The sequence below is a fragment of the Onychomys torridus genome, chromosome 1, assembly GCF_903995425.1.
Source record: "Onychomys torridus chromosome 1, mOncTor1.1, whole genome shotgun sequence".
NCBI lineage: Eukaryota > Metazoa > Chordata > Mammalia > Rodentia > Cricetidae > Onychomys > Onychomys torridus.
Genome location: NC_050443.1, coordinates 32,414,595 through 32,441,977, shown reverse-complemented (window position 1 = coordinate 32,441,977; position 27,383 = coordinate 32,414,595). Strand labels below are relative to the sequence as shown.

General features: G+C 48.9%; 2 protein-coding genes across 2 annotated transcripts; one reads left to right on the top strand and one right to left on the bottom strand.

Annotated features, from left to right (window-relative positions):
• Nucleotides 1–47: 47 nt before the first annotated feature.
• Nucleotides 48–16,102, top strand: Igsf22 (immunoglobulin superfamily member 22). The gene is given in 26 exon segments (XM_036204456.1): nt 48–146; nt 4,268–4,355; nt 4,435–4,477; nt 4,645–4,748; nt 5,351–5,410; nt 5,413–5,468; nt 6,280–6,426; nt 7,514–7,657; nt 8,212–8,278; nt 8,281–8,445; nt 9,642–9,731; nt 10,562–10,654; nt 10,657–10,734; nt 10,975–11,048; nt 11,958–12,039; nt 12,042–12,252; nt 12,873–12,933; nt 12,998–13,050; nt 13,052–13,154; nt 13,280–13,332; nt 13,893–13,960; nt 14,081–14,098; nt 14,101–14,186; nt 14,865–15,112; nt 15,114–15,169; nt 15,975–16,102. Coding segments are annotated over 26 exon segments (2,475 nt in total).
• A 1,453-nt stretch (nt 16,103–17,555) lies between these two features.
• Tmem86a (transmembrane protein 86A) lies at nt 17,556–21,018 on the bottom strand. The gene is made up of 3 exons (XM_036181725.1): nt 20,777–21,018; nt 18,551–18,815; nt 17,556–18,230 (listed from the first exon to the last, which is right to left on the bottom strand). The coding sequence occupies exons 1-3, from the start codon at nt 20,975–20,977 to the stop codon at nt 17,794–17,796; spliced, it is 903 nt and encodes a 300-aa protein (XP_036037618.1). The 5' UTR covers nt 20,978–21,018; the 3' UTR covers nt 17,556–17,793.
• Between the last annotated feature and the right edge of the window lie 6,365 nt (nt 21,019–27,383).

Sequence of the window (27,383 nt, the reverse complement as noted above, 5' to 3'; positions counted from 1 at the left end):
ATCTTCAGTGGCCTCACCCTCTCCGTGGTCCACACAGATGAGTGCCCATGACCACTTACCACCAGCAGACGGCACCGGAATATGTGTCTGTGGTGTTCTCCAGCTCCACCTCTCGGACAACCAAGATGGCGGGAGGCAGTGAATGGGTGAGGGAGTAAGAAGGGATATCAGGAAAGCCTTTCTTCTTCTGTACCCATCCATGGGTGGCCTCAGTCTTTGCCATGAGTTGGCCCTTCAGGAGACCCCAATACCAGCAGCAACCTCCTCCCAACCTGTGCTTCTAATCCAAGGCTTGAGCTGGATGGGGAAATCTGGGAAAAGAGATTAGGAAAAATACGAATCCCACTACTGCTACTTTTTTTTTTTTAACCTCCACGATGTGTAAACAGCACTCTGACCAGCAGAGTTCAGGCAGGGAATGGGGAAACACAAATATGGGGGTATAGTAGGGGGACCCTTGAAAGGACAGCTGTGGCTCACCTCCCACTAAGTAGCAATCAAAATTCACACGTGACATCTTTCCTTGTTCATGGATGGCTACTTTGTTTACACATTATGGAGGTTAAAAAAAAAAAAAAGTAGCAGTAGTGGGCCCCAGTAGCAGGTGTGTAAAAGGTTGATAAACTCTTGAACTGACTAAGACATTGAGAGCCAGGGGCAAACTGGTTGCATGAATGTCACTCTTGTAGGAAGGTAGACACCTTATCTACATTGAGCAATGCTAGTCCTGGTCCACTTAAGAAATGGGAGACCTGGCCACTGGCAGAGGTAAGACAAGCACATAAACAAATGCCCTGAGCAATCAGTGAAGGAGACAGCAGCAGCGACTGAAAACTGAGAAGGGGTCTCAGAACAGGGCAGACTGTTTCAGCTGAGTCTCTGGTGGAAGCTGTTAAAAGACACCAGGAGGCCAAGGCATCGACTATCTTTCCCCCACTGCAATTATAGCTACCTTCAAGGTCCCAGGAGGACAGAGTCTCTCTAAGTCATCTGTGTACAAGGTCATGAGATAAACACCACACCACTCTGGCCAGTGAGACAGAGCCTTGAAGTAAAGCAGCCAGGACTCAAGTCTAGACCAAAAAATTGCAAAATGGTTTACAGTCATGATTCTCAGCCCTAGCTGTGAATTAGAGTCATCTCGACATAGGGGTGGGGCTGGAAAAGCTAGCCATGCCTGAGTCTCTCCCAGACCATTAAATCGGGAATGTTTTTTAAGCTCCTCAGGGATTCTGGTGTGCAGCCAGGGTTGACAGGACTGACCAGCAGAGTTCAGGCAGGGAATGGGGAAACGCTAATGTGGGGGTAAAGTGGGGGGGACCCTTGGAAGGACACCCTTCTAAAGAGACAGCTGTGGCTCACCTCCCACTAAGTAGCAATCAAAATTCACACGTGACATCTTTCCTTGTTCATGGACGGCTACTTTGTTTACACAGCGTGGAGGTCAAAAAAAAGACATCTGCAGGCAAAGTACAGCCTCCACACCGCCTGTTTAGACCTCTAGTTGCTATTTAAAATCAAGGCATGAGAGCTTCTTAACAAAATGTTTCCATCTCAGCCAGAGTGCAGATACCAAAAGCACCTACTTCACTGGCTGCCCTGAGGATTAACACATCACCTCTGATATGTGCCTCCCTCCAGCCAGGGCACAGGGGAAGGGCTTTGTAAAGCAGAGCAATTATTATTCATGATAACTCATCAGCCATGAAGACCTTCTGTAGTTATACCACTGTGATAGACTAGAGCACTGGCCTAGCAGATACAAGGCCCTGGGTTCACTTCCCATCGTCACAAGAAAACAAAGCAGGAAGGGGGTGAAGTGGGATGTGCTCTTTCAGTTCAAATGAAATCCACAGACAGCCCCTCTGGACTGGCAATGTATCCCATCCCTCACCCTCTTGGAATCACTACTTCCAAGAAAACTAATACTGAACCCACAAACTGGCTGAGAAAATCTAGGACAGAGTTCAGCTAAACTACAACCCTCCCACGGAGAAGCAGGTACAAGTACCTTATACTAGGGGACCAGAACTCCCAGGAGAGAAGCTCAAGAGAAGGGATAGATGAAAGATAGATAGATAGATAGATAGATGATAGATAGATAGGTGATTGATAGATTGATAGATAGATGATTGATAGATAGATAGATAGATGATAGATAGATAGATAGATGATAGATAGATAGATAGATAGATAGATAGATAGATAGATAGATAGATAAGTTAGAGATGGATAGATGATAGATAGATAGATAGATAGATAGACAGACAGACAGGTAGATTAGATAGCTAAATTAAAGATGGATAGTCAGACAGACAGAGATAGATTAGATAGCTAGATTAGAGATGGATAGTCAGACAGACAGATATCCATTCTAAAAGGGAAGTCTCCTTTTATACATCCATGTAAGATTCAAAGTGGCCCTACAAAGATCCTTGACCACTGAGTGGTGAAGAGGTGTTAGCTCCCCCTAGTGGCTGAAATTTGGCAGAATTTGATAACGATCAACTCCAGCCACAGATGATTTCCTGTTCTGTCTCTCACCGCCCTTGCTTTCCAGGCTCCACCCATTCAAGCAAATGTGACCCTCAGTCCCTGGATGAACTCCCACCCAGAGCCTTTCCATTCCTCTCGCTTGGCCAACAGGAAGTAGTGACAAGGAAGTCGTCCAGCACAGTGTCATTCTCCACCGGACCTGGAGTTCCCACACCCTGCCTGGGGAAGTCTCCCTGAGAAACCGCATCCCATCATCTCTCCTGAGAGTATGCCTCTCCCTGTGTCTCCCCTAGTCCTCTTTTTTCTTCAGCCTCTTCCATGGTGTCCCCCAGTACACAAGCAGAGTATTGTATTCCTCCCTGCTCCAGGCTGAACCCTAGCTCTCCAGGAGGAGGCAAGGACTGGACAGTGCTTCCAACCTACAGGCTGTGAAGTAAAACATGGCACATTTCCACCATAGGGAGTAAAGCAGTGTTCAGGGAGCCCTGGTGCAGGGAAACCTCAAACTCACCATGTCTGGAAGAGGGGAAGGGGGAAATAGCTAAGATCTTCTATGACAAAATCTACAGGGAACACACGCTGAAGATGAGGCTAGACACCAAGGAGGTAGAGGCCTAGACACCTCCCATCCCTCACGCACCCCTCCTGACCCCCTGCCAGGGCCGACTACAGGCCTCAGCCACCATGCAATCCCAAAACAGAGGTGGGAGAAGGGACACCAGGATGGGAAAGGCCTTGGGGACTGAGATGTTGCTAGAGCAAGCAAGGGCCCAAAATTATCTGCAAGGGCCCAAAATTATCTGCAGGGCAAGGCGACAACTAGGGCCAAGCCAGAAGGCAGGGTTACGCCAGCAGAGGAAGGCCAAAGGAGTAGCTGATCAAACTGGGGACTCAGGAAGCAGATAGCTGCATAGTGAGGACATCAAAGAGGGACCATAAAGGATGGAGTGAGATCATGCTGGGAGACATAGGGTAGGGGTGAGGCCCGGAGGTCCTGAACCCTCCAGAAGAGCCTTATCAGGGACCAATCATCCTTAAGGTATCGCTCTGGATCACTTCAAGAAAAGTGCTGCCTGGCTGCAATTTCTGGCTTCCAGAGGCAGATGAAAAGCAGGGATGGGTCACTGGGAGACCCTATAATGACTAAGGTCCTTCCCCACTTCCCACTGTGAAAGGCAAAGTTCTGCCTCCCTCCCTCAAAAGAAGCTGGTTTCTTTTCCCAAAGCCTGGTCTTTGGATCTTCTGCCCACACACAAGCTGTCCCAGAGTCTCCTCCAGGGTACCCCTCACACATGGCCTGCCATTCAGCAAGCTCACTGAAAGCCCGCCTCACTGTGAACACGATGCAAATAAGAACCAGGATGGTTTTATTCACTCCTGTTCCCTCAAGAGTCCAGGCTAGTGCCTGAGGTGAACAAATAAATTGCATTAAATGAAATTGCATTAAATTTCCCACTGCAGGAAAATGGAATATAAATTCCAACTCAGGAGGTCCATGCCCTTTAGGAGCTCATAGCCAAGGGAGGGTCTGATGGAGAAGCTGACAATGTTGCTATAGAATTGGGCAGTCGATGCCTATATCCATGCTGCTTGCCCAGTTTTTCACACACAACCTCAACACTCAGCTCCCTTTCCTCTCCTCTAAAAACTCTCTTTTCCCATCTCATAGAAAACCTCTTGCCCCCCCTTACACACACACACACACACACACACACACACACACACACACACACACACACACAATGGTCTGACTCTGATCCATCTGGAGCAGCTGACCTCAGATGATTCAGACAAGAACAGGTGTGTTGCAAGCAATGAGCACATAGATGCCATTGCACCATCCCTGCTGGTAACAGTGGGCAAGCCTGTCTCCTCCTGGCTTTTTCTCCTAGGAACCAGGTATCTGAATGTCTGACTGTGCCCTCTTTCTGTCCTCAGATCAAGGAAAACTAGGTCAAGAAGCTGTGGAAGAAGATGGAAGGTTAGGGGAAGGGGTTCCCTGCCCAGGATGCAGTCTTCTCCCCATCCAGCTGAAGCCTCTCAAAGGCTTTGCCAGAGTCCCGAGTTCAAGAACCCACCGAGTGTGGAGGGGTATCTCGGGGTTGGTGCAGAAGGAGACAGTGAGTAACAATCTTAGTCGCCCTCTAGCAATCTAGGGCTCCCTGACCCCCCCCCCCCCAAAAAAAAGAAGCAGAGGGTGACAGAAGAGAAGGATTCTGGGAGTTTGCTTGAGGTACCCAAGACAGACTGGAGTAAGTTTTCCCTGACCTGGAAGAGCTGCTCAAAAAGCTCAAAGGCATAGAGGAAAGCAGAAGTGGGGAGGGGGTGAGGGAGGGCAGTGCCCAGCAGAGAGCAGGGGCTTGGGCCTCAGACCTGGACTTCTCCCCTGCTGCCTACCACAAATGCAGAGAGAAAACCTATCACCCTCCTACCTTTACTCACTTCACCTTCCCAGTTGCATGCATTTGGATTCGGGCAGTCCTGGGTTCAAATCTCACTTCTACTGTCTTAGGTATCTCTCCGAGTTTCAGTTTCTACATCAGCAAAAATTATATTTCTCTCTTGTATTTGTTTTTTGGTTGTCATTTATTTGCTCATTTGGCAAACTCTTGCTAAACACTGACCATATAATTATAGTGTCTGTCCTCAGCCCAGGCACATAATGACTATTCTGTGACTGGCAGTTCCTTCCTCATCTCCTACAATCCTACTCTTCTATCTTCCAGTTGATCAGTGAACTTGGTGAGGCATGGGGTGTTACCGAATGAGCGTGGACCCTTAAGGAGTTGCCTCCAGGATGGTGGGCACAGCCTAGACAAATGCCTCTGATCCTTGCATTGTGTTGAAACAATCTCTCGGGTCATTTGGATTCTAAAGGCACCAGAAGACATGGAGACCAAAGTTGACACCACCATTTCTTTGACTGCATTGTAGAGCTGAAGGACCCCAATACTGAAATGATATGAAACAAGGTGGGGAGCACGTAGCCAGGTACTACCCTGGCTCACCATGGCTGCTGCACCTTCTGCCTTCTCAGACCCTCTCATTAGATATAAGCCAGGTCCTCTCTTCTAGCCAATAAAGAGGACACCTTCTGAGAACATTGAAAGAGGCCGGTTCCTAGACTTTGTTCCTAGATATTCTACCATTTCCATTTTGATGTGAAACAGTCACTTTCCTCTTTCCATGTTAGTCTACCCACCTTCAAACAGAAAGCCTAAAGTAAATAACCCTGAAGGTCACTGAAATCTAAGTATCTAATGGGTTCGTACACATTAAGAATGTGGGCCTTCCTCTACATATATGTAATAGTTGTGTAGCTTGGTCTATTTGTGGGACTCCTAACAATGGGAGCAGGGGCTGTCCCCAATGCTTTGGTTGGCTCTTGGGAACCTATTCCTCATATTGGATTGCCTTGCCCAGCGTAAATAAAAGGGGAGGTGCTTATGGTGACTTGGTTTGCTGATACCCCATGGGAGGCCTGCCCCTTTTTGACAGAAACAGAAGAGGAGGGCAGAGGGAATAGGAGAGGAGGGAGGGGAAACTGTGGTCGGATGTAAAATTAATTAATTAATTAATTATTAAAAAGAATGTGGGCCTTATGGGAAGACTTTGGGTCTCACCAAGCTGGATGATGAAGCTAGAGAGATTTACGGGGTCTGGGTATGTTTAGAGAGATGAGCATGCACTCTCCAGAGTCAGTCATGCTGACTGGGCAATGAGGAGCTCAGAGGTCTCTTCCTAAGCCCCATCATTGCCTTCCCCATCTGTTCTATGAAGCAGAACCCTGAGCTTTTCAGGATCCAATATTCCCTGGGAAAGGAGCATATGAGAAAGGTGGGCACCAAGTACATGCTGGTTATTACCAACATAAACATGAGCAATGCCAGTGTCTACATCCTGACTGTGGGAGACAACTGGATGAGTGCTGTGCTAGCTTGAGAATGAGAATGTCCTCCCCCATAGGCCGATATATTTGAATACTTGGTCCCGAGTTAGCAGAACTGTTTGGGAAGGATTAGGAGGTGTGGTCTTATTGGAGGAGGTGTGTCATTGGTGACAGACTGGGGTTTCAGAAGCCCATGCCATCTCCAGTAAGCTCTCTCTGCCTTGTAGTTATGTCTCAAGATGTACGGTTTCAGCTACTGCCTCCAGTGCCATGCTTCCTGCCATGATACTTATGGTAGCTAACCCTCTGAAACTGTAATTCCCAAATAAGTACCTTCTTTTATAAGCCATAGAAAAGTGACTAAGGTAAGTGCACAGTTCACCATGCTGGAAAGTAGGCATATGAAAGTAAGCATCTAGGCCCAAAAGGCCTGTCAGGGTGCTCATACAGAGACTCGTACAGAGGCTCATATGGCCTTGAAGAGTCTATGGCCATATTAGAGAGAGGACTGTTGTCTATGCATGAAAGGACTACATGGGGATGGGTGTTAGTATAAAAAGGAAACATGTGCTATAAGGAATAGATATTCCTTAGAGATTATGAAATAGTGTCATGGGGCAGTGTAGCATAGTAGTTAAGAGGACAGACTCTGGAGTTAGACTGCTGGGGTCCATGTCCCAGCTTCTGCTACTTATGGATGTGTGATTTACAGCAAGTTGTCTTATTTCTTTGCCCTAGTTTCTCTCTCTGTGAAATGGAAAAATCATAATAGAACCTACCTAGATAAGAATTAGAATAATCAACATGTGAAAATTAGCTATAATAGTGCCTATCAGATCTCTAATACTACCTAAGTTTTTTAATGCTGTTAATATTCCTGGAGGAGAGACCACGTGACTGTCCCAAGCTGAGACTCCAGAGCAGACGGCGGTTAGCAAGTGGGATGAAAGGAAGGGTGCTTCCCCAGCTGTGGGCCACAGGAGGTCAGTGAGCCCTGTGTCTGCAGTCTCCTTCACGGTCCACCTCCCTGCTCTCTGCTCAGATGAGCCACAGAAGTTCATGGAACAAGTGGAACTAGAGATGTGACAGTGACAGACAGGGTGCTGGAGACCTGCCATGCCAAGAAAGAGACTTGATTTCATGCCGAAGTTCAACAGCAATGAGCTGAAGAGGGGGGACAAGTAGGAGATCTCAGGCCATGAGGGTGGCCTGACCTAGACACTTAAGATCAAAGATGCCAGACTCGGCAACAGTGGCGAGTTCTCTGCCCAAGCAGGAGCTTCGTACAGAGGCTCATATCACATGTCATATCACTCATATCACTATGAGTGGTTCAGAAAGAGCTGGAGGGGTGGAATTCATGTCACAACAGCCCCCATGTGTCTGTCCGTCCGTCCGTCCATCCATCCATCCATCCATCCATCCATCCATCCATCCATCCATCCCCTCTTGGCAAGGCTCTGTGATGGGTACTGAAAAGAGAACCATCTTCTAGTGAGGGAGGCAAGTGTGAAAATGAAATAATAGTTACTAACCTGAAGTTAACATACACTGGGTATTATCAGCTGTGTAATCATGGACAAAAAAATTGCTAGTTTTTAGCTCTGTGACATTCTCTGTGGAAATGTGTATCCACATCTGTTCACCCCAAGGTAAGCTCAAGTATCCATTGCATGTAAGGCCCTCTGGAAAATAGAAAGGTTCAAAGATGCTGGGCCAGCTCATATGCTCATAGCCCACACCCCATTGCCACCAGTTCCTCCCCATCCCCTGATGCCTTGCCCTGTAGATCTCCTTCTATTGACTCATCCATCTGGAAACACTAGCTGCCCTATGACCATGAAAGTGGGCTACATGGCTTACAAGCAAGGCTATTGCCCAAAGTGACCTGATACAAGATGTTACGTAGGTGACCAAGTAGGAGCATGTGTCCATGGAGCACAGAGAAGACCAGGATCTGCTCACCATCTCTGATTGTATACATAAAGACATCAACTTAGTCCTGCTCAAGCTCAAGAATGACAGTCACACAGCAACTGCTACTGTGTGCATCTCAATGTGCTAGGTAAGGGCACAGTCACCAGGTTGTCTGAGAGCATCAGCTGGCCAGTAGTCAGAGTGTGTGACTAGCAAGGAGGCCCTAGACACTGAGTTTTGACCAGGAATGGGATTGAATACTAGCTTTGTGACCAAAAGCTGACTGCCTAATTTCTTTTGTTGTTGTTGTTGTTTGTTTGTTTGTTCGAGGTTTCTCTGTGTAGTTTTGGTGCCTGTCCTGGAACTCACTCTGCTCTGTGGCCCAGGCTGGCCTCAAACTCACAGAGATCCACCTGGCTCTGCCTCCTAAGTGCTGGGATTAAAGGCGTGCGCCACCATCGCCTGGCCTGCCTAATTTCTTAAGCAGCCTTGGTCAAGTAGACCTCTCTAAGCCTCAGTTTCCCACCAGGAGCAGGGTAGCACTTTACCCTAGCATCTGTTTCTAATGCTTCTCAAATGCACAGCCGAGTGCACAGCACATAGCACATCTTCCAGTAGTCACTTGAGTGTTGCTGTGGACTAAACAATAATGAGGTTGGAGGTAAGGAGGTGAAAGAGGGGTGGGACTGAGGAGCAGAGGTTAGGCCGGTTGCAAAGAACACTGGGGTGGGGAGTAAAACAATGAGATGGGAGGGCAGAGGGTTGGGGTAAAATGAAAATAGAAAGCTGGAGTTGGAGTAGGAAGGGGATTTTAGATTGGTTTGAACATGATGAGAAGCCAGCCTTGTGACCTTCAATATCCATCACACACACACACTATCGTGCCACAAAACTGGGGCATGGGAAGGTTTGCATTCTCATTCAGTTTACCACCCCTGTGTTCTTGATGTTGGGGACTCACAGATGCAGTATACCCAAACGAGTAAAACTAGTAGACAGATAAGTTAACTGTAACCCAAGACAACAGTAACACTAGAAAGCAGAGGTACTCTGCAGCCTCAGGAAAGGGAGAGAACTTGTCTGAGAGAGGGTTGTGGTGTGAATGGCAGCTAAACAGGGGTTGCCAGGGGCTGCAGAGCACCGATTTCTAGGTAGGCAGGAGGTTCAGAGAGGCAAGGATCAAACTCCCTAGGCATATCTTAGGAGTGCTGGACACAGGGTAAGGGAGGATCCAGAAAATTCAGAGTTATGCCCCAGGCTAGCCAGACCTCTGCTCAGTGAGATGCCCTTCTGTCCCTTTGTTCAAAACCCCATTTGTGAAGCTGTTGTCTTTCTCTAGACCGTCCAAAGCCTTGCCAAGGCCCAGTGCAGTTCCTGGAGCTCTTGGTTAACTGAGTGCACAGGAAATGGAAGGCCCGCCTGCAAAACAGTTCGCAGTGGAAGTACTGGATGCAGACAAGAGATAGATGTCAAAGTGGCCAACTTCACCACCCAAGCAAAAGAGGAGGAAACTTACACATTCTGTATTCTGTTCAGGGAGTGGTAGTAACCCAAGTGAGTTGAGAAAGTCTTTACAGCAAATCCAATAGTTGAGAGATTGCTGCATGTTAATGGGTGCACCTAGTGGTCATGATAGGGGCCGTTGGCCACTGAGGTATGCTGCTCTGCAGGGAATACCACAGGCTCATCCACAGTGTTCTGTCGGGCATTCTGATTGCAGATGAAGCGCAAATGTCATTACAAGGACCAACTCCACTTCTTTCTTCACTCCAGAGATCGTTTTGGAAGCTGATGGTACATGACACCAACTTAGGGATAAGCTTGAAGCCACTTTCGCTTTGCCAAAGAAAACTCTTGGCAGCACCAGCATTTTAATTATGACTCTTGATTCATTACTGGCTGCACCCCTCCCAACTGATTTCCAGGTGTCAGTGTGTCGAGACTGAGAACTGTGGCACCAGCGTTGCAGGAGGTGGAGAACGTGTACTGCCCACATCTTGCACACAAAACCATTCGGGCTTTAGTAAATGCTCATGCCTCCCTCTACCCACAAGAAAATCCAATTAGGAAATTTTGAATTAGGACCCAGACACTAATTGGTGGTGGTGGGTTTCCACACATTGCCCCTTTAATGATTAACCAGCGTTAACAATCATAGGTTTAAGGTGTTTTAAACAGGGACAGAAGTCAAGAGGAGATAGGGAACTATCTACATGCTCCCTTCTTTACTTTCTCTCTCTCTCTCTCTGTTACCTACAGAACCCCCTGGCCTTGCCTCTCAGCCTCCAGTGGCTAATGTGACCAGGGAATTGGTGACCATCACATAGAAAATCCCTGCCCAGGATGGGGCAGGGCAGTGCTTGGCTACCTTGTCGAGTGGAGAAAGAAAGGCAATAATCTGTGGGTGCCAGTCAACAAGAACCCCATCCAGGGTGAGGTGCTCGGAACGGAGGTTCTAAGTCAGGAGGGGGTGGGGTAAAGAAAGTCTTGCGAGTAATCATACTCCCTCCTCAAGCTCCTTGAGGAGTTTCAACATCTCGTTATCTCCTCTTCTGTAGTGTCCCGCTCCATGGTCTCTTATCTCATAGATGCCCCTAGCCTCATGACCCCTCATCTTCCCACCTCACATACAGAGTATATTCTAGATGGAGGACACAGAATGTAATCCCCAGTTAGAGCTGTGTATAATAAGGCCACCCTAGGACATCCCAGCATGCTAATCAGTTCAGTGGTGGCCAAGGATCCTGTTAGAATGAGGCCAAGTCCAACACATTAGTGGAACGAGCCGCTTTAAGAGAGAATGTCCTCATAGAGGAGCAGGATTCACACTCAAGCGAAAGCCAGCAAATATAAACTGAGCATCTGGGACAGTGAGAAGGCGGGTGGGTAGGGTTTTTATCAAGTTTTGCTGTCTCTTGTTACGGGGGTGAGTAGGTGTGTTGGGATTGAGTGAGGATACTGGATGGATACTTAGGAGGCCTTGAGTTGAGGACGTGAGGTGGGAATACTGCTTTTAAGTGGATGTGGTGGAAATGGCTAGATTAAATCTGGGTTTTGAATGTAGAAGAGTTGAGTGTGTGGGGTGTGTTGAATTTTGAGGATACTGAAACTGAGCTGGTAAAATAAATTGGCACGCTGGACAGTGGTGATGCACGCCTTTAATCCCAGCACTCAGAAGGCAGAGGCAGGTGGATCTCTGTGAGTTCGAGGCCAGCCTGGTCTACAGAGTGAGATCAAAGACAGGCACCAAAACTACACAGAGAAACCCTGTCTTGAAAAAAAATTTTTAAATAAATTATATATTAAGAGTGTCCGGGGAGGCTGGAGAGATGGCTCAGAGGTTAAGAGTACTGACTGCTCTTCCAGAGGTCCTGAGTTCAATTCCCAGCAACCACATGGTGGCTCACAACCATCTGTAATGAGATCTGGTGCCCTCCTCTGGCCTGCAGGCATATATACTGTATACATAATAAAACAAACAAACAAATAAATAAATAAATAAATAAATAAATCTTTTTTTAAAAAAAGAGTGTTTGCTGTGGGAGCTGCTGTAGAAGTGGTGAAAACTAGGATTCAGGCATACTGAATGTGGGAACTAGGCATGGGGTTGGGATGGATGAATTCGGAGATCAACTAGATATCTGTGCTATCCTAGAAAACTCCAGGCCAGGTACAGGGCCCAAGAATGTCTGATTCCTGCAACTCAAGCATCTCCCTTGGCTGGTGTGAGCCTGTAGAAGGGACCCACCATCCAGCTACATCCTTGAGATGAGAGCTGAAGGCAGCAAACAGTAGAGCAAGTACATGAAAGATCCCAACTCTGATACCCACTACACAGCAGGGACCCTCACCAAGAAGCAGAAATGCTTCTTCCATATCCGAGATGTCAGTGAGGCTGGGGTTGGAGACCCTGTGGAGCTAGATGAGGGCCCACAAGACACCACCACCAGGTGAGGACACAGAACTATATATAGGTTCAGGGCCAACACCCCAGCTCCAAACCTTTCCCCTGAGGTTTCATCCCACAGAGAAAGATGTGGTGATGTTCTGATCAAGAAAAACTCATCCATACTTCTTATGCCTGGTCAAAGACAAGGGTAATCTCTGGGATCCCCTTGCTTGAAAAAATATGAAACAAACACTGTGCTGAATTAATATCTCTATGTGTCATTGGAGGTGTAAAGCATATAGAAGCAAGTAAGATGCAGGACCTGCCTTCCAAGATCTTACTTGCTGGGAGACACAAATGAAAATGTAAATGTTTCCCAGTGTTCCAGGACAGCCAGACGTCTTTGTATGGCCTGTATGCACCACAGCCACTAAAGGGGTTGGGAAAGGCTCTGGAGGGGAGGCTCAAAGCTGAAGAGCAATCCATGCCCTTCCACCCAATCTGTCCCCAAGTTTGACCTCAGTACCTAGCTAGAGCCAGACAGTGGTGGGTGCTGGGACAGCCCTCTGCATCTATGCAGCCTTCTCTGGGTTGTCCCTGATTCTGCTCCCCACACTGCCCCCTGCAACAAGCTGGGTGTTGTAGGCACTATTGTCCCTGAGTAGTTCTGCCACTCACTAGGTCCCTGGAGCCTAGGAGACTATTTGATAATGAGAAGAGCCTTCTTCCAAATACTTCCCTGGTGACTGACTATGCTGTCTCTTATTACCACCCAAGGCTCAGCACTACCTGCTGTGACCTGGCAGAAAGACAGCATTACAATCAAGGGCTGGAAAACCACCACCAAGGTCAAAAACTATCCCATTCCTCGGTAGCAGCACCAAGTGTTCCAACTAAGAAGTGTGTTGGATCTTGCTCCAGAATGAGTTTAGAGGCGCACGCTATGGTGTCTACATGCTTGTGGTAGGTACAGTAAGAGGCCCGGAGGGGGCTGCTGTCCTTACATATCATCACATGCTTGTAGTACATGCAGACAGTGGGCAGCAGCCTCTGGGAGGTATCACATACTTCCTGTGTGCTTGGGGCAGGTACAGGTGGTGGCAGAGACCTTCTGCAGCTATCCTTGCACACTCCACCAAAGGTAATTCCCCACTGTCACTTACCAATCTAGGACACAACCTTTGCCAGCGAGTGGACAGGGAGGCCTACTTTGACACCACAAACCAAGGCTTTATCAGCCCTTGACTGGTAGAGAGGATTTTTTTTTTGGTTTTGGTTTGGTTTGGTTTTACCCTTTTATCTCAGAGTCCTGGAGCCCAGGAGACATTGACCTAGAACACAGCCCTTGTTTCAGATTCTGTGGCTGGTCATATCTGATGAGATATGAAACATAAGCAGAGTACAATCTGCAAGGAAAGAAGTGGATGGGTGAAGGGCAGGAGCTACCAATGCAGAGGAATCTACTAAAGACTGGAGTGACCACTGAGGTCTGAACAGCCCAGAAACAGAAAAAGATGAACCTTTATTGACTATTAACTATATGGTGGCTACCTTATCCCTTAATCCTGTAAAAACAAGCATCCATTTGTTAGTCTCTAATAATGAGGCAACAGGTATTCATAAAAGACATGTAACTTGCCAAAGGTCACAAGCTATTAAACGGCAAGATGACACTTCACAAACAGGTTTTTCTGACTCCAGGACATCTGCTGCCTACCCCTCACAGAAGGAAAGTGTGGTATGGTTCCATCTTCCAACAGTCTGGGCAGGTGGGTGGGGAGGCTAGGGTGAAGGCACAACTTCTCTCCCCAGGGTAGCTAACCAACTTCCGATTCTTCCGGATTTCTCCAGACCTCCTGCAAACCTGTGGCTGTTTGCCCACACGTGAGTGACTCTGACCTGGAACCACATCCTGATGTCCAAGACGATGGTGAGGCCCACTATGTCACATGCTGGTTCACTGCAGCCAAGCGTGTCTTCAGCAACAAGTGCATGGTCACTTAGGGCCCTTTGAGAAACTAACTCAGCAGAGATGTAATCTGGTGGGTGCTTTCAGTGATGTGACTGATATGGAGATGGGAAGGTGCCCTTAGGGGCCCAGATAACAGTGAGGGAGAGGAAGATTACAGAGCCAATTGGAAGCCTGCTATAGAGAGAGGGAAGATTAAGGGCTGGAACTCTGGAAAACAGTGGTAAAGTCTGAAGAGACAGAGATAACATCAGGAAGCTGGAAATGAGGGTTTAATGGGGCAAAAAGGACAACCTAAATGCTGACTTGACATAGGGGAAGTCTGGAGGAAGAGTTCCATGCCAGGGAAAGAGCTGAGAATACCAGGATCCAAGAAGCAGGTATGAAAAAGGCATCTAGATTCCCCCAGTCTAGGAAAGCATTAAAACCTGTGAGACTGCTTCAGCTAGTCAAACCCTGGAGTGGGGAGGGGCATTGAGAGTGCACAAAAGTCCTTAAGAACTGTGTATATTCGATAGCACACACCTTTAGTCCCAGCACTTAGGAGACAGAGGCAGGTGGATTTCTGTGAGTTTGAGGACAGCCTGGTCTACAAAAGCTCCAGGTCAGGCTGTATAGTGAGACTCTCTCAAGGAATGAAGGGAGGGAGGGAGGGAGGGAAGGAGGGAGGGAGGGAGGGAGGGAGGGAGGGAGGGAGGGAGGAGGAGGACCTGAACACCATGCTGAAATTGTATCAGCAGGACTGGCACTATGCACCCCACTTTCTGATCCACTGTGATCAGTGGCCAGGACTACACCATCACTGGCACTTCCTTGGGAACCCATGGCTCATGGTGACTATCTACAAGGGTGATGTCAACATCACTGTCAATTCCAAGTTCTGGCACAACTTCAGCAGCACTGTGTGTACCCTGGTCATCCCCACCTGCACGCTGAAGGACAGTCGTGAATACTGCACTGAAGAATGGGCTAGGCAAGGACCACAGCAGCTGCGTGCTCACTGTCTATGGTGAGAACACCACCAGGCATGGCCTGCAGGGAGGACACACCCATCTTGTCAAAGGGCAGGGGTCCAATCCATTAATCACTCTCTTCAATTGGCTGAGGGTGTTTTTCATTTGATCTGCTATCAAGTGGTACAAATATTCTCCCATCTTATCAATGTCTTATATAATGTTCCTGGCCTCTACAGATATGAAAAGCTCATAATCCCTTGCTAAACTCTGACAGCATATACTGATGGACTGAGACCCACCTTTTAAAAACCTACTGGTCATCAGGTTTAAACCAGACTGGCCCACCACAATTTATCCAGCAGGGTTCTGGAAGAAATCTGTATGTTTCCAAATTTTCTTGAGTGGCTTTGATATGCAATGCTGTTGAAAATCACCGGTCTAGGGTAAGGGCAGAAGAGAGGCCCAAACACGGGGAAGTGTAAAGCAGACCACTCCTCTCACAAGCCTGCTTGCTTTTGCTTGTGATGAACATGTTTATGGCAATACTTTACTCCTTGCCACCCAATCTACCGTCTTCATGGCTAATGGCTAGCAGTGTGGCCCCTCCAATGGGAAGCCAACCTGCCATGCTTTGTTGTTCAAGTTCCTCCCAAGCTTCTCCCAATCCTCATGTTGATATCCTAGCAGGCCAGGCACCCCATTCCCTATCTCCCACACTTCACACTCTATCACTCCCTCAAATTCTCTGTGGTGATGCCCCTCCATGGTTGTGGTCTCCATAGCTACAGATCTTTATTCAGCCAGTTAGAGATGTCTTTCCTTAGGGGATAGTTGGTGCCCCGCTGCTCCGTCTCCCAGGTGCTCAACTAAGCACTAAGAAGATAATGCTTCCAGAACAGCTGCTGAACTGTGTCAGCACTAAGCCAGGAGGGTGCAGGGATGGAGGTGGGGGATCCAGCTTCCACTCCACAACCAGAGATCCCTGACAGTGACTCTCATTGGTTTTAGGAACATGGATTGGAGCCCTGATGCCACCACTGTCTAGCCACCTCTCTTGTTTTCTCACCTACTGGGTGATGAGGAAGCAGCTAACACAATTCCTGGAAAATACCAGGTCTGACTAGATGGCAGCTTTTGATCCCACACACAGCTAATTCCAGCTTGGGAGACATAGGGACCAGTTCTCAGTTCCTATGTAGTGACTCTAAATCCAGCAATTTCAGATCTTTCATGAGCACTAATAAATATTTGCTTTGGGGCTGGAGAGATGGCTCAGAGGTTAAGAGCATCCAGAGGTTCCTCCCGGCTGCTCAACTGAACCCAGAGTCCAAGGAGGACAGGCTAGACTAGAAGTCTGCATCATTTAGAGAAGCAGCAGGGCTGGGCTGGGGGCAGGGGAGGGTAATGCAGCAACTGCATAAAGGGTTACCAAGACTGCTAAGCACCTGTACACAGGAGACTATGCCAAGGACAAACACAGACAGTGGCAAGTCACTACCCACCCACCCCCACCCTCTTGAACTATAACCACACACACACACACACACACACACACACACACACACACACACACTGACCAGGGAAGTGAGACCCACTGAAGTGTCAGCACAGCCAGGGAGCCAGCTAGGTGCCAAGAGGCCTGAGCCAAGACAACTGTGACCCAGGCTGTGAGGACAACCAGGGCTCCTGGCACCATGCCTCCACTCCGGGTCCAGGACAGGCACGTGCCACACAGGCAGATAAGTTAGGAAGCCAATGACCCTTGGGTTTTTATTCTGTTTTATTTTTCACGTGGGCAGTAGAGGGTGGAGTTACCCCATCCTTACTCCCCTTGCATTGACTGTGCCTCAGATCTTAAGACCCCAAAGTGTCATTCAGAACTCACTCCTGGGGCAGGAAGAAAGCATTGTTAGTGTGCCAGGGGAGGGCCCCCAGCTCTGACCAGGTTAAGCACCCCTCAGGAGCTCTCTGAGGCCCACCCCTTTAAGTCTTTTACAGACAGCAAGACAGAGACATATAGCTGGAGACCAGCCCCTTCCTTTGGCATGGTTCACCCTAGCCCTGGGGATATTCTGAAGGTGACGGTATGAGGCCTGAGCTCTGGGCTGGCCTGTGAAACAGGATCAATCTGAAACCTTGGCCCCCTCAAGCTTCCAAACCAAGGAAGTTCCCTCTATTACTTCTCATAGACAGATGGACATTCACCACTTGAAGATTGAGATTGTGGAAGTAGCAAAGCTAGACAAAGGAAAACAAGACTACCTTCAACCAATCTTCCCAACGGGGAGCCTGGGGAAGGAGGTTCAAGCCCTGGTCCTGGGTCATCTTGGGAGAGAAAAGGTGGAAAAAGATGAGCCTGGCATTGCCATTGGTCCTGGGCATAAGAGATAGTCATACTCTTCCATCTAGCAAAAAAAAAAAAAAAAAAAAAAAGTCAAAAAGCACCATCGTCTTCCAGGAGGGCTTTGACAGTCCTGATGGGACGCGGACAGGTCTACTCTGCCTTAGGCGAGGGATGTAAGGCTGCCTCTTCAAGCTCTCAGCTTTCCTGGGAGCTCCTCCCGCTTACCCCTTCAAGCCTGCCACTTTCTCAGGAGGTGCCTGGTGATCCAGCTCCTGCACACTCCCTAAGTCTGGGCCCCGGCCCCAGGAAAAAGGTGAGCAGACCCCAGTCCGTTCAGTCGGCCTTGCTCAGTCTATAGGCTTCCACCGGCTCTCGGCTCTCGACAGCCGACAGGGCGATGAGCATCTGAGCAGCATAGTATGTGGACATGATGAGCGCCCGAGAGTAGGGCACAGGAAAGCGGAACTTGTTGACGGCGATGGTCAGGTCTGAGATGATGAAGAGCAGTGCCCCACTGCCAGCCGCCAGCTCCGTCCATCGCCAGGCTGCCCCAACCAGCCGCAACCCTGCCATAGCTCTCCAGCCCATGAAGCTGATAAGGGCCACATAGACCCCTACCAAGTAGGTGAAGGCACCTGACAACCCTGGGTAGAGTAGAGCATAGCACAGGCCTGACAGCACTCCAATCACCAAACCTGTCCGGAGAGCCAGTGGCCGCATGCCAAAGGCCGAGGCATACAGTATGTGTGTCCCAGCAAACATCAGGAGACCTGGAAGTGAGAGGGGACAAAGAACGCTAAAGGCAGGCGTGGTGACGGATGAGTACTTGTGTGCAAGAGAACAGGACTGAGGAGGACCCAGCAGCTTTGGCTCTAGGACTAAGAGGGGTGGGGAGACCTGTAGTTTTAAACTCACCCTCTCACACTCTCCCTTAGAGAACTGGTCCTCCTCCAACAGAAGACCAAAGTCCCCAGCCTCAGAAACCCTCCAACTCCCTGTCCCTTCTTCCAATGCCTTCCCCTATCCCAACCCCAGGACCCTCTTTCCTCCAGCCCCAGGCACCCTCCCAGGCAACTCCTGTAACACTGACCATACTCAAAGTAGCCGTGGTCTTGCCAGATGAGGAAGGCATCACCCACAGCAGAGAAGACGAGCCCCACAAAGATGAGGGAGGCACTGGGGTGGGCCAGCAGGAACCTGAAGCCATGGGCCAGAAGGAAAAGCCAGAGGCAGAAGATGGGCAGGCACTTGATAAGGGCACTGACCCATGATGGGCTGGATGAGGGCAGCCAGAGCACAAAATACACGCAGGTGGCCTTAAAGAAGGGCACCAGTTTGGGCCCCTCACTCTTCACCTGGAAGAGACAGGATAGGGCAGCACTCAGAGGCTGGGGCACAGAAGCCCATGGTGGTTTGTAAACCCCAGTACCTTCCCCCAAGGCTACAGTGAATACACTAGCCCTCTACCACTCATAACAAGGAGGACTGACAGAGAAACCTAGCCTGTCCAGCTCCAACCTGCCAGCAGGATGTGAACAAAGCCATTATCACCCTGAGGCTCAGTTTACCGGGACAGGCAAGGGTCCCACTGTCCTGTCTCTCTCGTCCACTCTTGGTCCTGGGACTAGGCCAGAAGAGTCATTCACTGCACCAACAGTAAATATTAGGATATTCCCTTCTGCAACTTAGTGCTGGTCCCTTCTGGCTTCCTCCCTTCCCCCTCCTAGAGGGATGGATCCCTTAGCACCTCTCCCTGTCAGGGTCAGCTCCCAGCTGTCTGGAACTGGAGTAAAGTCAGAGGAAAACCACAGAAACACACTGACTGACCAACTCATGATCCCAGCTTTAGAGCCCCAGCAACACGAGGTGAGTGCCAGGAATGTAGAAAGTGGTGGTACCTCCACCTCACAGGCTTTCAGTCCTGCCCAGCCTGACCCTCAGCTCCCACTCTACCTGTGTTAGACTAAAGGTAACATCAAGGACAAAGAGAGGTGCTAGGGATGCTGGGAAGAGAAACAGATTTGTGTTGGGAGCAATAAACAGTGCTTGAAACACCAAAGATTTCCAGGGCTGGGGAAAGGGGGTGTTGGCCATTTCTTTTCCCAGAGAACAAGAGCAACTTGAGGCACCAGAGACAGGAAGGGGGGTGGGGAGGGTTTCTTGTCCCAGCTTCTGATCTGGAGCCAGCAGACAGGCTGGGAGGAGATGGGGAACTGAGAGGGGGAAGTTGGCGCAGCTGACTGGGTCTCAGCTGGATTAGGGGGAGGGCAGCTAAAGAAAGGTTTTACTCAAGGCCACTGCAGGCACAGTCCGAGATGGGGGAGGAGAGTTCGCAGATGTTCTACCCTCTCCTGAAGCTCCTTCTCTTGGGTTGCTAGTTCACAGTTTCTGAGGGTGAATTGGAGCAGTTAGGGTTCCCTACAGACCCCAAACTCCACCTAAAGTGCTCTGGCTGGGTGAGCAAGCTGTTCCACACAGGACTCTGAGGACACACTCAGATTCCCAGGCTACCAGGTACCTGATGCCACTGGGGAAGGGTAGAGAAATAAGCCTGCTCTTATTCTGCCAGAGGTGAGAGATGAGAGCAAAGTTGACACTCCCTTCCCATGGAGACTCCCTTATCAGGGATAGCCAGAGTGAGGCGATGACCAGCTCCACCTGCCAGACCCTCCGAAACATCAACTTTGCTCTCTCCCCTCATCCCTCAGGCCCATATTTCTACAAGAAACTGGCAGTAGGTGGTGAAATCATGACAGAGAAGTCAGCCTGATAAGGGTGGGGACACAAGCCAAAGGTTAGAGTTGAAAGTCTGAAAAGGAGGTCAAGCCAATAGAGAGCGGTCCACTGTCACCTAGTGCCTTAACAGCAGCGCTGCTTAGACTGAGACATCGCCTCCTGCGCCACCGACAAGAAGACGAGGAAACCAACTTGGGGCAGGATTCCCAAGAGGTCTGCCCCGACACCCCCCGCCCCCCCACACACACACACATACACTCGAACGCTTCTCTGAGGTCCCACCACGCAGAACCCTGAGGCCTGCTGCGTCCACTCCCAGGCCAAGACCCGCAGACCCGCTCCAGACACACATCGATCAACAAAGTCACGCTTCCGAGTCACGTGCACAATGTTTTCCTCCCTCCTGCGGGCAGAATGGGGGCGCGCGGAGGAGTGGTGCTGCGTGAGTGAGGAGCAGGGAACCGTGACAGCCGCCGCTTCCCCCGGAGGGGTACCAGTTTCCTCGGCTCCCACGGCGGCCCGGCTTGCCGCTGACTCGCCCCAGGCCCGGGGGGGCTCCGGCCGCGGCTCGCGCACTCACCACAGTGACCGGGGACACCATGGCGGCGGCGGCGGCGGCAGTGGCTGCTGGCACCCGCTCCGGGTTGCACGGCCAGGACGCACCTAGCGCCAGGTGAGCAGACGATGGAACAAAGCCGGGGAGAAGTACAATACCTCCCGCGCGCCTGGCGCTCGGAGAACTGTCTGTGAACCTCACGACGTCACCACGGAGCCAACCCATGAGCGAGCGAGAGCCTCGGATGGGCGGAGTCCGGCTGGCGGCGCCCGCCAGGCTCCCACTGTTTCTGCGCTGAAAAGAAGGTCCTCCCACCCCGGGCGCGGGCGGGGCCTCAAGGCCACGCCCTTTCGGGAGGCGTGCCAGGGCATCGCAGAACGTGACTGGGACCCCCACCGCTGAGGAGCCAGCTTGGCTAGGAGACAAGCCCCCGGGAGCATCGCGAGATGCATCTTTCCTTAATTCTAGAACAAAAAAAGCAAAGACAGATTCTCGTCAGCCTTTAAACATGCAGTCTAGGCGAACTCACGCGCTTTTGACAGTGTTGTCACACGTCCCAGTCGACATGGGAGGGTCAGCAGACACTCAACCTTCAGCATGAGAAGAGATATGTATCCACACAGTGTACATAAACTATACAGAATCATAGTTGCATTAAGCTCGCGTGGACACTTGTGCACTGAACAAATATAGCTATGGAGGGGATCTGGGGCTTGACCACCATCCTTCACCGGATGAAAGCAAGCAGCAACCTGTGTGTGTACCCCATGACCGCCACAGGTAAACAGATTACAGGTACTAGATTGCCTTAGGCACACACCCCTCACATCTGGCACAACAGTGACACACAGACTAGAGCAAAGCAGGAATGGTAGGCAAACCCAAGCATGATTAAGGAACCAAAGGAATGTTAACTGACTGCCAGAAGTCCGATGTGAATGGTTACAATAGTGGTGGGCTGGAGCGTGTTTAGAAGTATGTATTCAAAACTGGATGGACTGGCAGGGAGTCGAATGGACTGCTGTGCTAGAGCTCCCGTGGCCTTTGCCCTCTCTAGCCTAGATTTCCTCATCTGTAAAATGAATGGGTGACCTCTAAGGTTCTACCCAATCCAGACCTGTTGCATAGGATGAGGAAGGGGAAAGGTCTCTGGCTTCAGGAAATGCAAGTCTGTCTAGCCGACTTCATGGAAATGGGGGTTTCCAGATGACACAGGATAGGTATGTGGTCTGTGATACACACAGAGCTTTAGCTGTGGTGGCAGCTGTTGGGGTGAGGAGGAAGGCTGACCACCACCTGAGATGGGGATACCAGGCCCTGAGCTGGCCCCAGCCTGGTGCTGGCCAGGGAAAGACCAAGCTGAACTCTCCAGTGAGCCCTTCCCACGGTGACCCTCTTCATTTGTCCTCCAGCCCCTCCCCAGCTACCCCTAAACCCCAACTACTGCCCTGACACCCCTCAGAGAAGAACAGTATTGACAACCTGAAATCCCAAATAGGGTCCAAGAAGGGTGAGAGGCAAGGTTTGGGGAAGGGGCGTCGATCACCTCCTCTCTAGGCAAATTCAGGGTCTGGTTTTTTGTGGGGTTTTTTTTCAGTCAGGAGCTTCAAGGAGACCACCTACCTTATCAGAGTGAGAAATGAGAACAGCTGTTCCCAAGGTTTTGTCATGAACACCATTACCAAATGTATTCCTGGGAAAGAACACCAAACTGAAAGCAGCATGGCCATGGTCCCTCCTTTCCTGGGACTCACTGTTATTGTAATTGGTCATCTGCCACTCCGTCTTTGGAGCCTCAATTCCCCGTCAACAAGTTACAAAATACATTCCGGTTTCAAGCCAAACCCTCCCCTGTCACCTAAGGGAGTTGTCAAGTTGGCATTTTTGTTTCTCTGGACCCCTTTTAAAAGGATTCTTCGGGTTGGTGGTGGGGGGAGGGGGAGTATAGTTGAGGTCAGAGTTGTTGGAACTCCCTGGAGGTGGTACTACAGCGTCTGTGAGTTGTCTGAAATGGATGTTGGGGCCAGAATTCTGCAAGAGCAGTATACGCTTCTACCTACTGAGCCGTCTCTCCAGGCCCCAAGGATGTAAACTTTATGAGTGGGTCTCAAAACCTGGGGCCAACCAGAATTACTTGGAAGTCTTTTAAAAACATATCATTTTCCTACCTTAGCCCTACTAATTCACCAAGTTTCATAAGCTTCATATACAAATACCTAAATATACAAAAAAAAAATAAGGTCTAGAAATGTCATTCACAGTGAGCAAAGTAATGTCATAAATAGTTGGCTCACAGAACCATGGCATCTCTCCGCGCAGCTTCTCAGTCCGCCCTCCTACCAGTCAGAGATGTTTGGTTTGTTTTGTTTGTTTTGTTTTGTTTTGAGGCAGAGGTTTCACTGTATAGCTCTGGCTGACCTGGAACTCTATGTAGACCAGCCTGGACTTGAACTCACAGAGACCTGCTACCCAGATCCATTCTTGGTCCTTCTCTCTGCCCTGGGATTCCAAGCCTTAGACTTAAGTACAGTGCTCACCAGGAATACCACTTCCAGCTGAGTTCAGCTGAGAGTCAGAGGCCTGTCAGAGTGGGAGGAAAGCGTGGATGAGGTCCACTCGACCGGGTTGAGAGTCCAGCATTTCTTCCTCCCTGCCTAACTCAGACTCTCTTCCTTAAACCTCAGGCCTTTGGCAGTGTGCCTCTGGACCAATGACTACTTTAGTTACCTAATCCTTGTCTCACTCTGCCCACTTGAACTAACAAAATTTCTGCCCTGCCCTACCTAATCTTATCTTTGAAGACAGGATGCCTGGTGGCCAGAAGTCCCTCTTCAGGTGGCTAACTAAAACCAGTCTGATCTAAGATGTATTCTAGAGTGACCGCCCCATGACTTCTAACTTCCTTAAGATCCTGACTACGTGCTGAATGACACCTCTCAGCACCATCCAGAAAGAACCATAGAAGGAATGAAAATAAGGGCATCTGGATTCCTGGAAAATCTCTGTCCACCCCCCCAGGAAGACAGGGTTCCTCCTGTCCTTCATTAGCTTATCTTTCCCTTGTTTCTTTTACTCGATGGCTCCTGACCCGAACCATTGGAGCAGCCACTTTGCAAATTTATCGTCCATTCCTACTCATCACCAAAATTAAAATTTTCCTTCACTGTTCAGTGACCATTCAATTTCATTGTGGATTCTATAACTCCAAGAGGGACAAAGGAACCAGGTATTAGCAACAGTTTGGCTAATCTGCCCAAGTTTCTACAGGTAATAATTGATTCTCTTCCATTCAATACTATAGATGTTGAGTCTTCATGGACAGGGACACTAAAAATTTTGCTTTCTCTCAAAGAAACAACTTATTCTAATTTTATTCATTCCATTCATTGATTACCCCAACAAATATATAAAGTGTACCTGCATATGTGCTGGCTATCATGTTAGATGCCAGAGTTATAAATGTTGAGTCAAAAACAGCCTCTAAGCTCATGGAGTTCACAGTTGACTGCAAGCAGGTAAGTAAACAAACAGGTAGTGTAGCAACTAAAGTAATTGAGATATAAAGCTGGGTGTGGTGTCACATACCTTAGTCCCAGATGCTCAGGAGGCTGATGTGGAAGTGTGCCTTGAGCTCACGAAGTCAAGACCAGTGCAGTCAACATAGCCTCAAGAAAAAAATGAATGTATGTCACAAGTGACATACAGAAGACATCAGAATGATTCATTGCACCTGCCACAGTAGAGGAAGGTAGGGTTTAATCTAGAAGAATAAGCTAGCCTTCACTGAGCAAACAAACACCAATGGGTACAACTCTCTCGGAAGAAGGAGTTAGATGTGTACGGAACAGCACAAGAGACATACTGAATCACAGACAAACCTGTAGCCCTGGAGCTGGAAGAGGGAGGCTGATGCCTGTGATCCAGAGAAACTGGAGAATAAATAAGAAAAGCCAAGTCAGGATGGATCTTGAAGGTTCTAATAAGAAGCTTGGACTTGGCCCAGTAGATGCCAGTTGTTTTCTGTTCTTAATTTCTCTGGTTAGTTCTGGCTCTCTAGGTCTGGCCCAGACTCCCCAGAGCACACCTAACCAGCTTTAAGAATCTTCACTCCAGCCTGGTGACAGTGGCGCTCACCTTTAATTCTAGCACTCGGGAGGCAGAGACAGGTGGATCTCTCTCTATGAGTTCCAGGCCTGGTCTATAGAGCGAGTTCCAAAACAACCTAGACAGGCTACAGAGAAACTAAAAAAAAAAAAAAAAAAAAAGAACCAATATATATATATATATATATATATAGAACTTCCATTTAACCTGCAGGTCTGGAGAAGAAACATTAGAAATGTCACAAGGGTGCTACATAAAATTGTGATGAACGAATGTGAGAGTAGGTTAATAAGGCTGTTGGGGGTTCTTTGTTTGTTTTTGAGACAAGGCCTTACAGTGTAGCTTAGACTGGCCAGGAACTCACTATATGACTAGGCTGGCTTCCAAATATCCACCTGTCTCTACTTTCCTAGTTGTGGTGGTATTGTGTTCCCCAAAATATTGTGTACCCTAATAAACTGATCTGGGGTCAGAGAACAGACAGCCACTAGATACAGAGGCTAGAAAATGCTGGGACTCACACCTTTAATCCTAGCATTCCAGAGGCAAAAATCCCTCTGGATCTCTGAGTTTAAAGCCACACTGGATACAGCCAGGCATGGTGATTCACGCCTTTAATCCCAGGAAGTGATGACAGAAAGCAGAAAGATATAAGATATAAGGTGTGAAGACCAGAAACTAGAAGCTTCTGGCTGGTTAAGCTTTTAGGCTTTGAGCAGCACAGTTCAGCTGAGATTCATCTGGATGAGGACTCAGAGGCTTCCAGCCTGAGGAAACAGGATCAGCTGAGGAACTGGCGAGGTGAGGTAGCTGTGGCTTGTTCTGCTTCTCTGATCTTCCAGCATGCGCCCCAATAACTGGCCTCAGGTTTGATTTTATTAATAAGACCATTTAAGATTCATGCAACACCTAGTGCTGGGATTCAAGGTTATCATCATGCCTGGCCCAAGTGATCAGTTTTTTAAAGAGATGAATGTGTATCGGCCAAAGGGGAGTGTTTGGAAGGCAGTAGATGCAGATCTAGAGCTCCGACCAGAAGTAAAGACTGTATAAACTCAAAGTCACAGCCCACTGTTTCTTGGGCTTTTGACTATATCAAGTGCATAAGTAATAGCCATACTGACTGCTATATGGATGTGACCAACCAGTGAAGGGTCTTGATAGAGAGAAGAGAAGTAGCAAGCCAAGCTCTGAGGGACAATGACATTTAGAGGACTGGCATACAAAGGAAAATCTGTAAAGAGACAAAAACAAACAGGTAAACATGTACTGAAGATGTAGCTGGGAAGCTCTGACATACTCAGCTACAAATGCACTCACAAGGAAAGAGACTGGCACACTCAGAGGATATGCCCCCCACCACCACCACCACCCCACCACCACCCCACCACCACTCCACCACCACCACTACCACCCCCGCCCGCCTAGATAATGTGGCTTTGTGCTTTGGTTAACTCCATCCAGAAAAGGTGATGGATGGTGACTCTACTTCTCCTTTGTGGTGTGGCAGAAGCTCCAAAGATGTGAGCCACAACCCATCCCTATTCCTAACTATGTTCCACGCCCAAGTCTGTGTGAGACTCTGCATGCACAAGTGAGTGTACAAACACACACACACACACACACACACACACACACACACACACATACACACACATACACACACACATACACACACACACACACACACACACACACACACACACACACACACACACATACTGTTTCCCTCTCTGCTTTCAGGAGCTGACCTAGGAATGCCAAATCATCTGAGAACATCCATTCCAGAATGCCTGTGTCATGGAGGCAGGGAGGTGAGCCCTAGAGTTGACAATGTAATCCATAGTTCAGGATCAAAGAACCTAGCAGAACTCCTTTCTGGACCCTCATTGAGGGCTGAATTTTGTACTGTTGGAGATAATATGTGAGATCAGGGGTGATCTCAGTAAGGATGTTCTGGGCTCTGTTACTTGACTCTGGGTTTGGAGCTGGTTTAAGTCCAGGCTCTTCATATTCTGTGTGCCCTTGTCAAATCGTTTGGCCTCTCTCAGTTTCTTTTTCTAAATAATGCCAACCTGGCAGGGGTATTGTGAAAGGAAGTTTGTTAGTATATGTTCCATATCCAGCTGCCAGAAGGTGCATGCTCTCTTTTGTTCATGGACAAGGGCACCCCAGGAGAGACTCCCTCCCTTCCAGAGGAATATGTGGAATTAGATGACCACCAGCACCGAAGCTTCCAGAATTCCAGGTTCTCTGAAATGTTTTGTTATATTTTGTTATATTTGTGTGTGTGTGTGTGTGTGTGTGTGTGTGTGTGTGTGTGTGTGTGTACCATAACACACATATAGAAGTTAGAGGACAAGTTCTAGACATCAATTCTTTCCTCTCCCTTCCTCTCTGCTTCCATCATGTGAATCCTGGGCTTAGAACGCAGGTCTTCAGACTTGGCAGCAAGCAGCTTTACCCCCTGAGCCATCTCAGCAGCCCCCAGGTGTTTTAGTCATCCCAGCCCCCTCAACCTCACATG

Bases quoted from the DNA above. Each gene is read 5' to 3' on its own strand.
- Tmem86a (XM_036181725.1), bottom strand. From the start codon at position 20,977: ATGGGTTGGCTCCGTGGTGACGTCGTGAGGTTCACAGACAGTTCTCCG. The intron at 18,816-20,776 runs GTGAGTGCGCGA...TGTCTCTTCCAG, and splicing joins TGGTGTCCCCGGTCACTGTG to GTGAAGAGTGAGGGGCCCAA. The intron at 18,231-18,550 runs GTCAGTGTTACA...TCTCACTTCCAG, and splicing joins CCACGGCTACTTTGAGTATG to GTCTCCTGATGTTTGCTGGG.